The following is a 13,513-nucleotide window of genomic DNA, read 5'->3' as shown; positions in this document are numbered from 1 at the left end:
GGAAGCACAACGGGTCGACACACAATTCATTGGAAGCGGAACAAACGGTATAACGAAAGCGATTTATTCTGTGATCACTCACACCGCTCATGTACGATTCATTTTGTACGAGTACCAAAGTGCCATCTTAACCACAATTGTATATACTGCATTGTTTTTCACCGACTGCCCTGTAAAGTTCGGCCGGAAATGAGCTGGAATTCTGGCTGATTCCAGTTAGTAATCCGGCACCAGCGGCACAACCGATTCTAACTAACCGATTCCGACTCAATCGGTTGATGCATTTGAGCTGGAATTCATACTGAATCCACTCTAAAGTCCAAACCAGTTCCGGAATGGTTTGACTGGGTAGATGTATAACCATGTCACTGAAGAAAGTGTGAGCCGGCTAGCGAACGGCATCATCAGAAAAATATGAGAATTTCTTGGAAATAACGATGGTTGATTTGAATCAGATATTTTCATGGTCTTTTGTATCATGTATATTGTAAATTGAATTCATTTTCTTGCCATAACAATTGAAATTCAGAATGTATTTTGCGTTGCGTGTAAAACGTCAAAGCCCTGTAAGAAACTAGCTCTGTATCCAACAAAACATAGTACGAAGTGGATCGGCGCAAGGCGTTTGTTGGACAGACTTGTTTACTAGGGAGTGTAAAATTGATGCAAAAATGGACATTAATGGCATTTTTGCTTGATCCCGAGCTGAGTCAGGTTCTCACCCCAATAGCAAAAACAAAATAAGCGGACCCTACACGTGAATAGAATATTATCAATAAATATATTGACAAGACAACTTCAATCCCATTTAGATTCTACAGAATCAATATTTTCAAAATAGACTTACACCATCAATTCTCGAGTACTTTTTCAAATGGACGTAAGTAACAATGAGAGATTCTCTTTGAGGTCTTTCTCTTCTGTTCATTACTCGGCCATTTCAACATTTAATACTCTACTCTTTGCATAATATTGTAGTAAAAACCGTCGACTTTCGATATGTACTGGAAAATTAGTACAAAGTGTTGTAATGACGTCGTAATAAATGAAAGAGAAAGTAAACAAAGAGAGGCTCTCAATGTTACTTACGTCCATTTGAAAAAGTACTCGAGAATTTATTGATCAATAATTGTGTTATTGTCAATATTTTGGCGCGTGTAGGGTCCGTTTTTAAAAAACATTTTTTGTCAAATTCCATGCAATCTTGATGTACATTTCTCGATAAACATATGATTAGGTCTCAAAAGTCAACTGTCAAAGTTCACTTTGGGGGGGTGGGTCTAATTGCGGAAGAACCGTTAATCGTCCAGCACAGTTCGACATAGATCTTTCATTAGGGCTTAAATCGCAAATGTAAACAAACTGCGTTTTCGCTATTATGACATTATGTGACAAAAATACTACAAGATTGAGGTGAAAATTAGTTAAAATGGTGTTTAGTTCGATTTATAATTAAAGAAAACAAAATGGCGAAACATGCATTTTCTTCGAGATTTCGACTTAGGCCCTTCTTCTCATATGGAATATAAAGGCTAAACTTACATTTTTAGACAGAACCGGGGCGTACGGCTATTATTCACAAAATGATTCTTGAAACGGCTGTTCTATTATATAGATGATAAGCAATATCTACTATGATCATGTCTACTCGATAGTTGTTGCACATAAACATTCGAATATTTCGATATTTTCATGAAATTTGAAGAAAAGATGCACGCGCCCTTTCATTTACATTGGGTTTCTATACGCCCATTTGCTGAGCCCTATTAAAAAGTATACTGTCAAGCTCGCCCATTTACCCAGCCCTACCCAGCAAGACAGAGTCAGTTTAGCCCATTTACCGCGCCCTTCTGAAAATTAATTTTACGGTTTAGCCCTCTCGCAAATGGTGGTTGCTGAAGGGCGAAATCACGACTGGAATGCAAATTGGGCGTAAGCATTTTTTTAGTTTCTACCCACTAAAAGCACATAGGAATTAAATTCTTTGTTATATTGTCATAAGGTTCAACCAAAGATGCTTTAGGAAAAACATGGCCATAAAGTAATTTATACCTACAATAAAAACTACATTTAGAAAAGCATCGCCGAATATTGAAACTGATTTTTCTCCATTTGAGCACATTGCGACTTAGGCCTTAATGAAAGATCTGTGTCGAGTTGTTGACAGCAAACAAAAGAGAAAAGTTTTCACTTTCGTTGACTGCTATCACAGAGAACAGACATGCATTATTGAACAAATATATTAAAAAAAAACTTGTGTAAACATTTGAATTAATATACTATAAAACACTAGCGCCGCCAAACCAACATATCCCAACTATCCGTCAAAACTATTCCGGAACCGGTTCGGAGTCCTGAATGGATTCCAGCTCAATGGAAACAACCGATTCCGACTCAATCCGTTGATGCATTTGAGCTGAAATCCATACTGAATCCACTCAGAATTCCGAACCGGTTCCAGAATGATTTAACTGGGTGGGTAGAGGCATAACCGCTGTCAATTCAGTCGAGCTCAGCCACTAAAAACACGACGACAGTAGCGCACCTGATGGAGATATCCAAACTACCCTAAAAACGTTAGGGAATTTACACAAACGTTAGGGAATTGCGGAAGATGGACGTCTGTTCTCTGTTCTGCTATGTACCGTGCTTGGATACCAACGGTTTCTCCAGAATTTCTCCTCAACGTGCATTGAAGTTTTAATTTTTGAGCCCTAATCATATGTTTGTCGAGATTTTCAAAGTGATCCCCACTAAAGTTCAGCCGGAAATAAACTGGAATTCTGGCTGGTTCCAGTTCGCATTCCGGCTCCAGTGACACAACCGATTCTAACTAGAATCGGTTGTGTCACTGGAGCCGGAATGCGAACTGAAACCAGCCAGAATTCCAATTCGTTTCCGGCTGAGCTTAACTGGGGATCTGCCCCTAGTAATACACGCATTTGAAAATGTCCCGTTTCTTAAGTATGCAGCCTTTATAATGAATACGATTAAAATAATACATATATCCTCCATATTGGATTGCAGTTAGTTACTCTATTCGGGATATTGCTGAAGATATTTAACTAGCCGTATTTTGTTAGTAATAAATCGATACGCAAAGATATTTTCATTGTTTCCCATTAACGTTAACAACACTTTTTATTTCATCCTCAGTTGTGCTACTTTCCTATAGAGGGTGCAGAAGAGATTTCGCCCACCCATGTATTCGACTTTGCAGTAAACACCTCACACGCACCGTGACTGACGTTGGTACATCGACAGCTGTTCGCATTGTTGTTTTGCGTAGTTTGTATTAGCTTTTCAAATTTGTCCGTCCATCAGATTCCGTTCGGTGTACCGAGAAGGAGCGTCAAGATCAAACGTAAAATCGTATTGTTGCAATACCCATACTGATTGGAAACATGCCGCAAGGACGTAGGAAGGTCCCTTTCAGTGGAAAGCAAAAGAAACTACAACTGGTAGCTAAGAAACAGGCGAAATGTAAGTAAAACTTGTTAAATTTGGTAAATTAGGTAGAGATTTTCGAATAGGATAAAATTTGCGGATTTAATCCCCACTTTTTTCATGAAGAGCGATAGAACCAATGGTATTATTTTAAGAAAACCAACAATATTTGGTTTCACAAACCATTAACACGTATTTTTTTTCGCATAAAATTGCACAAATCATTGATTGGTACACAAAGCTGCTTATTGTGCTTAGAATATTTTATTTGAATCAGATTTTGTTTCGACTAAATAATAGTGTGGTGGGTGTTTTTTGGTTCAATGATGTCTTTTAACTCTCGTTTTACGCAATCGATCTATGTTTAATTTTCATGCAAGTTACTTATTGTTTCCTACAGCGGGGACATCTCACAACATTATTCGCAAATTGCGTGATGAGGAGTCGAGTGACATAAGCGAGGACAGTGACTTTCCCAAGTCGTTCTGTGCTACTGTAGAGAAGATCAATCTACAGCCGACCAAGGACCCACGGAGTAAGTCAAACCGGTACGTGTTGCAGTTTCATCGAGAAACTGCCAAAGAGCTTCGAGAGCTTAAGGAAGAAGCACTCAAAACACTCAATCCCTGTCAGGCGGAAGCATTTGAGCTGGGCGATAACTATTATGTGGGTTACGATTTCCCAAAACGACCGCAATGGAGTTTTGAGATGTCCAAAGAACAACTGGATGCTAACGAGAATCGATACTTTTTCGTAAGTAGTGTCAAGTAAGCTTTTATAACACTTACCCATTGGTCTATGCTTGCAGAAATATATAACTTATTTGGAAAAAACCCACTATGATGACATGAAATCGTTAAGCTTTTGTGAATTGAATCTGGAAACATGGCGACAATTGTGGAGAGTGCTAGAGCTATCCGATATAGTGTTGGTTATCGTCGACGCTCGCTTTCCGGTAGATCCTTATATTACTTTACAAACAAGTTTATAATTATAAACTTCATTGCAGACACTTATGTTTCCTCCTGCACTGTACAACTACGTAACCGACGAAATTGGTAAAAGCATGATTCTAGTAATAAACAAAATAGACCTTGTGGAACCGGAAGTTGTTTTAGCATGGAAACGATACTTCGAGGAGAAATACAAAGACATCAAGATTGCGCTATTTACCTCTTATCCATCGTATAATCTTCGTGGTAAGCAAGAGAACAAACAGGGACTCAAGATACGTCGTCGTAAAGGACGAATGCGCATGGCCGCTGAGGGAGCGCAACAAATTTTCAACATTTGCCGGGAATATGTTGGCGATGAGGTTGACGTTAACTCGTGGCAGCAGAAAATTTTGGAAGAACGAAACGCCTCTTCCATGGACGTTGATGACGATGATGAAACAGTAGAGTCCGAGAGAACCCATGAAGAGGAAAAAGATTTCTCTTTCGAGGAGCTCGTCAAATTCAAAGGTGGCGTACTAACAATTGGTTGCGTCGGATTTCCCAATGTAGGAAAATCTTCCTTGCTCAATGCACTAATGGGTAAAAAGGTCGTTTCGGTGAGTAGAACTCCGGGACATACGAAACATTTTCAAACCATATTCCTCACAAACACTGTCCGCCTCTGCGATTGCCCAGGACTTGTCTTTCCCTCAGCCGTTCCAAGAAAATTGCAGGTGCTTATAGGCAGCTACCCGATTGCTCAATTGCGGGAACCGTATGCATCGGTAAAATATCTAGCCGAAAGATTAGACTTGCCAACACTTCTCGCTTTAAAACACCCGGAAAACGATGCAAGTGGCGGTTGGTCTGCTATCGATGTCTGCGATGCTTGGGCGATCAAGCGAGGTTTTCTTACGGCAAAAACTGCCCGACCGGATACATACCGTGCAGCAAATAGTATTTTGCGAATGGCTCTGGATGGAAAAATTACGCTATCCCTTAAACCGATTGGATACCACCAGATTCAAAGCCGTCTACAAGCAGATGCGGAACTCGCTTGGGTCAAGGAAATTCAATCGCTGGCCAGCTGCAGCGAACGAGAAAGAGAGGAAGACGATGACTTACTGTCGGACACGGATACGGAAGATCTGGCAGAGGCTGCAAGTAACGATGCGGATAATGAAGAAGACGAGGAAGGTAACTCAACCCTGTCACCCGTCGGTTCCAGCCAGAATCCCTTCTCTTTGCTTGGCAGTCCAGAATAAGTTACAGACTGGTAGCAGTTGGCACAAGGATTTAGGATAGTTGACGTTTTAACTATGTGCTTTCCAACCGTTATTGACCCGTTGAGGCGAGATAAACTAGAGGAAAAAAACAACCGATTACTGGTCAGATAGCACATGTTTGTTACATATTTATTGTTATGTCACGATTTATATGTCTCTTTGCAATAAAAGCTACAACTCTAAGGATATTCATTATACGGATCAATGGATCACACCCTTACGTTATGAACTGAACCTCACCTTCGACGCTTACCCACAGATGTACATGCTTGTTCGTAGGATACGCGATTTTAGCTGGATAGGAAACTCGTATTAGTCCTAGTAATTCACAACCGCAATGCGCCCTTTTTTCTCGCGATTTGTATCTTTTATCTGTATCAACAGACCCCTTGGTCCCAATGATGGTTACTTAACCTAGTTACACTTAATGATGGAAAAAAATTAGCTTTAATCGTATTTCGTGACAAGTGGAAGTGAAATGCTGAGGCAACTCTATTGGAAACCCGCTGAAGTCCGGTAAGTGCGCTATGACAACCGTAGTTGGTTCTCCTGAAAGGTGGCCGTGTAGTATACGCCCAGTTAAGCTCAGCCGGAAATGAACCGGAATTCTGGCAGGTTCCAGTTTGTATTCCGGCTCCAGTGACACAACCGATTCTAGTAAAAATCGTTTGTGTCACTGGATCCGGAATACGAACTGGAACCAGCCAGAATTCCAGTTCATTTCCGGCTGAACTTTACTGGGCGGCACCTGAAGTCTCTCGCAGTATTTCAGCAATGAATTGACCCACTGGGTTTCTGTGCCCATGTCGTAAAAAGCGACTAACAACAGTTGTGTCGTCAAATGGTGAGAAAATATAGTACTTACAAGTTTCCTATCACGTGCCTCCACGCGAGTCTATTGATGACACTTGGTTATTAGACCGGCATCGGCTGGGTGCTATCAGTCTTCTGTTGTAGCAGCGGAATGAGAGGCTGCCTTAAAAACCTTACCAAGGTGTGACGCGACCAGTTATGCCGAGGGGCATCAGCACTTCGAACCCCAGCCCTATTTGAAACTAGGATCGGGATTCGAAGTGATAACAAAAATCAAAACACGCGCGAAGCCTGTGGGGCACTAGGGTGTATCCAACTGTATTTTTGCCCTTACCCTGGCAGGCGGGACTCTGACAGGTTTGACTTTCTGTCCGTAGCTATTCGTGGGAACAAATCGGAAAACACAGAACACTGTAAACATGAGTTTGGAGGTGATTGCGGCAAGGCTTGTGGAAGAAGAGGTTCGCGGAAAACAAATTTGGAGAGCTGCTAAATAGAAGCTCGTTTGAGGATGTTGTGTCCTACACTTCGTCCATTCTTAACTCTCGAGCTAGAGGCGAGGATCGGACAGTTACCAAGGAGAACACATACCAGTTCGGCGGTCGGAGGGCTCCGAGTTTAAAACAAGAGGAACACGAAGAATTTGTCGGAGCGACGAAGAAACGCTATGGGGTGCTACTGAGAAGCTAAGCTAAGCCCGACAGCGTTCCACGGACACCAAACCGCTAAACAATAGTGGGTTCAGGAAGGAACCCCAACCGAAAAAGATCAAGGAGCAGGATCCTAGACAGGCACTTAAAACTGAGCAGCGCCCAACCTTCAACGAATTGGCCTAGTCATACTCGATGACCATCATTCCTGTTGGATATCCTGCAAATACCCTCAGCCATGAACAACTGAATGCTACTCGATGCGCGCTGATCGATAGCGTCATGGAACAGAGCTCAAGCAATACGAGACCCAAGTTTATCATGTGTCCGCGTATTTGCCACTTTCTTAATGTTCGCAGGATGCCATATGTCTAAGTGGTGTCGTACGCCTTGCCCAAGTTAAGCGACTCTAGCAAACAATGCTCGTCACGGTCGGGTAATGACCTCTCCAACTCCGGAAAGTACGCCGATGAAGTCGGTTGAGATCACTCGATTGTCCACTTTGGTTTCCTGTAGTACTATTAGGCTCGGTTCGTATTCAGCGATGAGCTGTTTAAGCTCGCTGACGTTGACTCACAGCCCCCGAATGGTCCACTTTCTGTTTCGCTATATGGGAAGCATTTACTATCTCGACTGGCGAAAGCCGTTTACGAAGACGATGATAAAGACGAATGTGACCTGCGATGTCCTGCTGGCACGTAGCGTGTGCTGATATCAACGGAGAGATCGATGCTCTGATATTGATCATTATGAAGTGGAGAGGCTACTTTCTTCTCTTCTTGCCCAAACCGTGGGATTCGAAGTGGTGGCATCTGCAACAAGAGAAGCCACAAGACTGCCTGATTTACGATGGGGTAATATAGGACTGACCTGTCCCACAGTGCCAACCGCTGTCGAAACTATTAAATGGTTAATTCCAAAACTGCCGACAACGACCGGTACTGGGGTGACTTCGTGTAGATTTTGTTGCTTGTTGCTACGACGGTAGTGTTGCAGCGATGTTGCCATCTCGGTATGGGCATTTCGATGTTCCTTCGCCAGGCGAACGTAAGGGACGAAACGAAAGATCACCGATTCCAGTCAAATCTGAAATTATGTTAAACGCAGCTGTACCCGCAATAGGATTAGCATAATCGGAATGGTCTGTGGAATAGGAATGGGCGATGTCGATGGGATTTTTTTTTAATTCGATTTTTTACCTCAAGAATCAGCTTATTTTTCAAAATACCCATCACTACTGTGGAAGGTGCCAACCACTGTCGTACAAACTCCACTATAATGTTCAAAAACACCGGCAGGCACTAGGGAAAGGCTTTATGTAGTTTTGCTGATCTCCTTCTGTTTGTCGATTGGAGTTTTCTGGTTTGAAAGTTCTGGTCATCGTGCTGTGCTTGCGTTGGAAGCAGTACTACACTTTCCTCACTTCCAAACGGATCTATCTTGACATCAAAATTCGTTCGTCGATTTTCTTCGGTATCCAAACGTTGATGAAAAGGAGAGTTATCGAGGAGGCTGGCTAGGAGATCCAACCCGTTAGGGTAACAATTTAGCACTGGGTAGAAATATACCTTTTTTGACTATACCCTCCGTAGAGTGTATTTGTTTACATAACATTATGCTCACCGCTGTTTTGTACCTTTCACACTAAAGTTATAAATTTTTGTTCATTTTCTCGTTTGTGGACGGTTTTGTTTGTGCAGATAGGTGTAGTAATTTTTGTTGAACATTTGTGTATAAGAAAGATAGAGTTTAGATAGGTACCCGCTCTCCTCTTGTTGCAAAACTGATTGCTGACTATGCTGTACCTTAGCATTGACAGCTATGCGGCGGTGCGTTTTTTGGTGGTTGTTCTGGTCGAGTGAAAAAGGCGGCCATCGTGAAAGGTAGTTAGTAACGCACAACGGCAACGTGAAGACGTCGTCGATAATTTTCGAGATAGTTTACCGCCACCGTAACTGTGAGAGTGTAGTGCGCGCGTGCGACGGAAACGAAACCAGTCAAAAAGTGCCGACCCGTGGTTCGGGTGCTCAGTGTTTTGTGGTGTTGAGTCGCCGGATAACGGAAGCTAATTGTCAAGGAGTCGCTCGCTTCCCCGGCTGTGATAGTGTGGGAAATGAAATGAGTAGGCTGGATAGGGAATATAGAAAGAGAAATAAAGTAATGACTGACGTGTACGGACGTATTTCCTTTCACTCAAATCCGAAGCACCACATCTGGCGACGAGGCTAGGATTATTTCTTTCCATTGGGTAGATATTAACTAATTTAAAATGATACGTTTAAATATATAAACTTTTCTTAACAAGATAATACAGTCACTTCCGGATCGGAAGGACGTTTATTAAAAACCTCATAAGCAAGGCGACAGCCGCTGCGACCGCAGAAAGAAGGTTATAACCGCTGTTATCAGCAGAAATAAGGCGATAGCCGCTGTCCCGGAACAGGAAATAGGCGTAAAGCCGCTGTTCCGAAACAGGAAATAGGCGTAAAGCCGCTACCGTTAGGTAGAAACTAGGCAACAGCCGCTGTTAAAAGCAGAAAATAGGTTAAAAAAGATACCATAGCAACGAAAATTATTTTAAAGCATAAATAAAAAAAATTGCAGAAAAAATTATGGAAGGTTGGAACATAGCTTCATTTAAATTTAACCATCTACCAGAAACGGAAATCCGCAAGGAATGGTTAAAATGGAAGCGAAATTTCGATGTTGTGGCCGCTACAAGTGACGAGAAGAACAGTATAAAACTGAAGAACATGCTATTAGCGAAAGGAGGGTTGGAGCTACAGGATCTGTTTTAGTCTTCAGATGGTGCCGACGTGGTTGAAGATCGAGAGAATGAAATCGATCCATATAAAATAGCGATCGAAAAGCTGAACGAGTATTTTTCTCCCAAGCAGCATGATTCTTTCGAGCGAAGCGAATTTTGTAAATTAATGCCGTTAACTTCCCAAGATGGAACACGTGAGCCATTAGCGAAATTTTTAATGCGGTGCACCGAACAGGCCAAGAAATGCGAATTTGGAAAAACCGAGGCCGAGAGTCGCGAGTTAAGGATCATTGATAAAATTGTGTTCTACGCACCGATGGAATTATAGGAAAAACTGCTACAAGAAGAAGAACTAACATTGTCAAAAATCACGAAGATGGTAAACTCGTTTGAATCGATCAAACATCAAGCTCAACTAATTATGATCACAGGGAACGAGACAGCTACCAAAGCAATGATATCGGACTCAACCCACGTGAATCGAATTCAAGGAAACACGAAACACCTTACTGGAACATGTTACAGATGCGGACAGAAAAATCACTATGGCAATGATCAACAGTGCCCAGCTCGAGGAAGGAAGTGTGAGAAGTGCAATAAAATTGGTCACTTTTCGAAGGTTTGTCGCTCTGTTTTAAAACGAAAACAACATGGAAACACAAGCTTCGTTCCACCATTAAAGAGAGGAAGATTCGAAAATGTGAGGACAATAGATGTAACTGAGCACAACGAAGAACAACCCAGTTTCATCTATAACATTGGAGACGGCGATGAATTTTTATGGGTGAAAATAGGCGGTGTGCTTGTTCAAGTATTGATTGATTCTGGTAGCAGCAAAAATATTATTGACGATACTACATGGGAATATATGCAGAAGGTTGAGGGATCGCGCATGGTGGCCACTGATGGATCGAGAAGCGAAGGAATTTGTAGTTAAATGTGAAGGATGCCAACTGGTCGGACTGCCTAGCAAGCCGGTTCCAATGAGTCGTCGTGAATTGCCATTGAAAGCGTGGGTCGACGTGGCGATAGATTTTATGGGTCCACTTCCGTCAGGAGAATATTTGTTGGTAATAATCGATTATTTCAGCAGGTACAAAGAGGTAGAAATCATGACACAAATAACATCTCGAGAAACGGTGGATAGACTAAATAAAATATTCACAAGACTCGGATATCCCAGAACAATAACGTTGGACAATGCGAAGCAGTACATAGGAAGAGAATTTGAAGAATATTGTAAAGTACATGGAGTAAGCCTAAATCATTCTGCTCCTTACTGGCCACAGGAAAATGGACTTGTAGAACGCCAGAACCGTTCACTTTTAAAAAGACTACAGATAAGTCACACTTTAGGAAGAAATTGGAAGAAAGATTTAAACGATTATCTCATCATGTACTATACGACGCCTCATTCATCTACAGAAAAAACACCAACAGAACTGTGTTACGGTCGAACCATACGTTCTAAGCTTCCGTGTATTGAAGACAGAGACTGCTCCACCTACTTCGGATTACCGTGATCGTGATTGCATAAAAAACACAATGGAAAAGAACGCGAGGACACCAGGCGACGCGCAACGGAATCGGATGTCCAGACGGGTGACACCGTTTTATTACAACATTTAACACCATCCAACAAAATGCAAACAACATTTGACCAAAACAAATATTGTTAGAAGAACAGGTCCAAAGGTAATAGTTGAAGATTCAGGATAAAAGAAACAATACGAAAGGAATGTGGCACATGTAAAGAAAATTCCACAATTGGCACAAAACAATAAACCAGCAACCTCAAAAACACTAGATAAGGAAGTAGAATTGACTGCCATTAACACAAGTCTAGATCTCGAAGAAAATTTTTCTGGATTTGATCATGAAGACAGAGATTCAAGACAATCCATAAAAAGGAAACCACGAGTTCGTGAACTTCCTAACAAATACAAAGATTATATTATGTAGTTAATAATTCTTTTAAAAAAAATGATACAAAAGGAGATGTGATAGTGTGGGAAATGAAATGAGTAGGCTGGATAGGGAATATAGAAGGAGAAATAAAGTAATGACTGACGTGTACGGACGTATTTCCTTTCACTCAAATCCGAAGCACCACACCGGCTAAACAAAAAGGACCCGTGACACCAGAGTACCGTTCTCACTGTGGAGGATCAGTCAAATGAGCAAATCTCTCCTCCACAGTTAACCGTCAAGGAGAACGAAGCAGAGCGGACAAAGGTTCCCCCTGGGAAGTTCACTGCGGTGACTTCCGAGATCGTTTACGGCGAGTAGACGATCCGGTGTTTTATCACCACCGTCGCTAGGGAGGTTCCAACAAAGGAGCCAAGCTCACCTCCCTAGCTATATGTCAAGGACCGCTACCAGAGCAGCCAATGACAAAGGAGAACGCGGCCGTTGTTTTCCCGGCCGGTCGGACGAAACCGTCGCCTTCCTGCCAACAGCAGCAGTTTGCCGAGCAGCGTGCAGCAAAGGAGAATTGGAGGAATAAAAATTGGTAAATTTAGTTTGTTTACTTTTTTTATTGCGTTACGAAAATCCGAAATTCCAGTAGGAGCACCTGAAAAAAAGGGTTCGCCGGGCAATCAGAACCCGAGTAGTAGACAAACTCCTACTTACCGCCACTTACAGAGACGTCTCGGTAATCTCAATTTCGTCGTCTGAATAACCCATGGTTTCGTTGATGGTAGTGGTAGCGCTTTTCTTTGATGTTGGACTAAAGTGGTGAGGTTGTCGTGGTTTTGCCGAACAGGGCATTTTGCTTCGACAGTCTACTTCGTTTCGAATCCGTGTTGACAGCTGGCGAGTTGTTTCTGGATCTAGTTACTGGTCCAATTGGCTGGTTCGTGTGTTTCTGTTTTTTTGCTGCGCTGTGGTTTTTCTTGGTTTGCGAACTGTTGTTTTATCTGAGGGGATGTATGCCATCATTTGCTCGATTGTTTCGTCCTCGCGTTTGGTGTCCGCCAGAAGTTTTACGATCTGCTCATCCTTCTTCATAGCCAGCTCCAGCTCTTTCAATTTATTTAGGATCTAGTTTCATTGTGCTGCAGATAAGGTCTAACTGTTACTGTCAAAGGGTCGCGGATTTTTAATTCTGTGACCTCTAGTTCTTCCTTGTAACGTTCCTTTGGATTAAACGGATTGAAACAGAGTATGCGCTAAGTCATGCACTTTCTAATTTGTTGTTCAACACACTGCCATTCTATGTTCAGTTATCATGTTTTATGAGATATATTATATACAAGGAACGATCAGGTTATAATGGCAGCTATACGAACATTTGAGTGGAAAGTTAAATTACCCTTTTTCTGAAATGTGCTTTCCAGAAGATTTTTTTACAATTACATAGTTACATTTACTGAGATAACAACAAACATGTGAACTTTTCCTTTAAAGAATCGATATTATAAAATCGTCCAATGCCAGTCCTTCATTATACCGACGTTGGACGACGTCAAACAAATCGTTTAACAGGTGTCCATTATTATACCTGTATTTGACAATTTTGAAATAATTTCTCGAGTGTCTGTCAACAGAAATCTTCAAATAGGTCGATCGCAATCATTTTGTTTGGTGAGACTTCCCATGTAAGTTTTTGCA

General features: G+C 41.8%; 1 protein-coding gene across 1 annotated transcript; it reads left to right on the top strand.

The window, feature by feature from the left end:
- Nucleotides 1-3,249: 3,249 nt before the first annotated feature.
- LOC131695816 (guanine nucleotide-binding protein-like 1) lies at nt 3,250-5,856 on the top strand. Its single transcript, XM_058984350.1, has 4 exons — nt 3,250-3,483; nt 3,848-4,200; nt 4,256-4,402; nt 4,457-5,856. Exons 1-4 carry the CDS (start codon nt 3,405-3,407, stop codon nt 5,645-5,647), a joined length of 1,770 nt encoding a protein of 589 aa, XP_058840333.1. The 5' UTR covers nt 3,250-3,404; the 3' UTR covers nt 5,648-5,856.
- The last annotated feature ends 7,657 nt before the right edge of the window (nt 5,857-13,513 follow it).

Source organism: Topomyia yanbarensis, unplaced genomic scaffold (genome assembly GCF_030247195.1).
Source record: "Topomyia yanbarensis strain Yona2022 unplaced genomic scaffold, ASM3024719v1 HiC_scaffold_57, whole genome shotgun sequence".
NCBI classification, from domain to species: Eukaryota; Metazoa; Arthropoda; class Insecta; order Diptera; family Culicidae; genus Topomyia; species Topomyia yanbarensis.
Note: the sequence above shows the minus strand (reverse complement) of the source record. Positions and strands in the feature narration are given on the sequence as shown.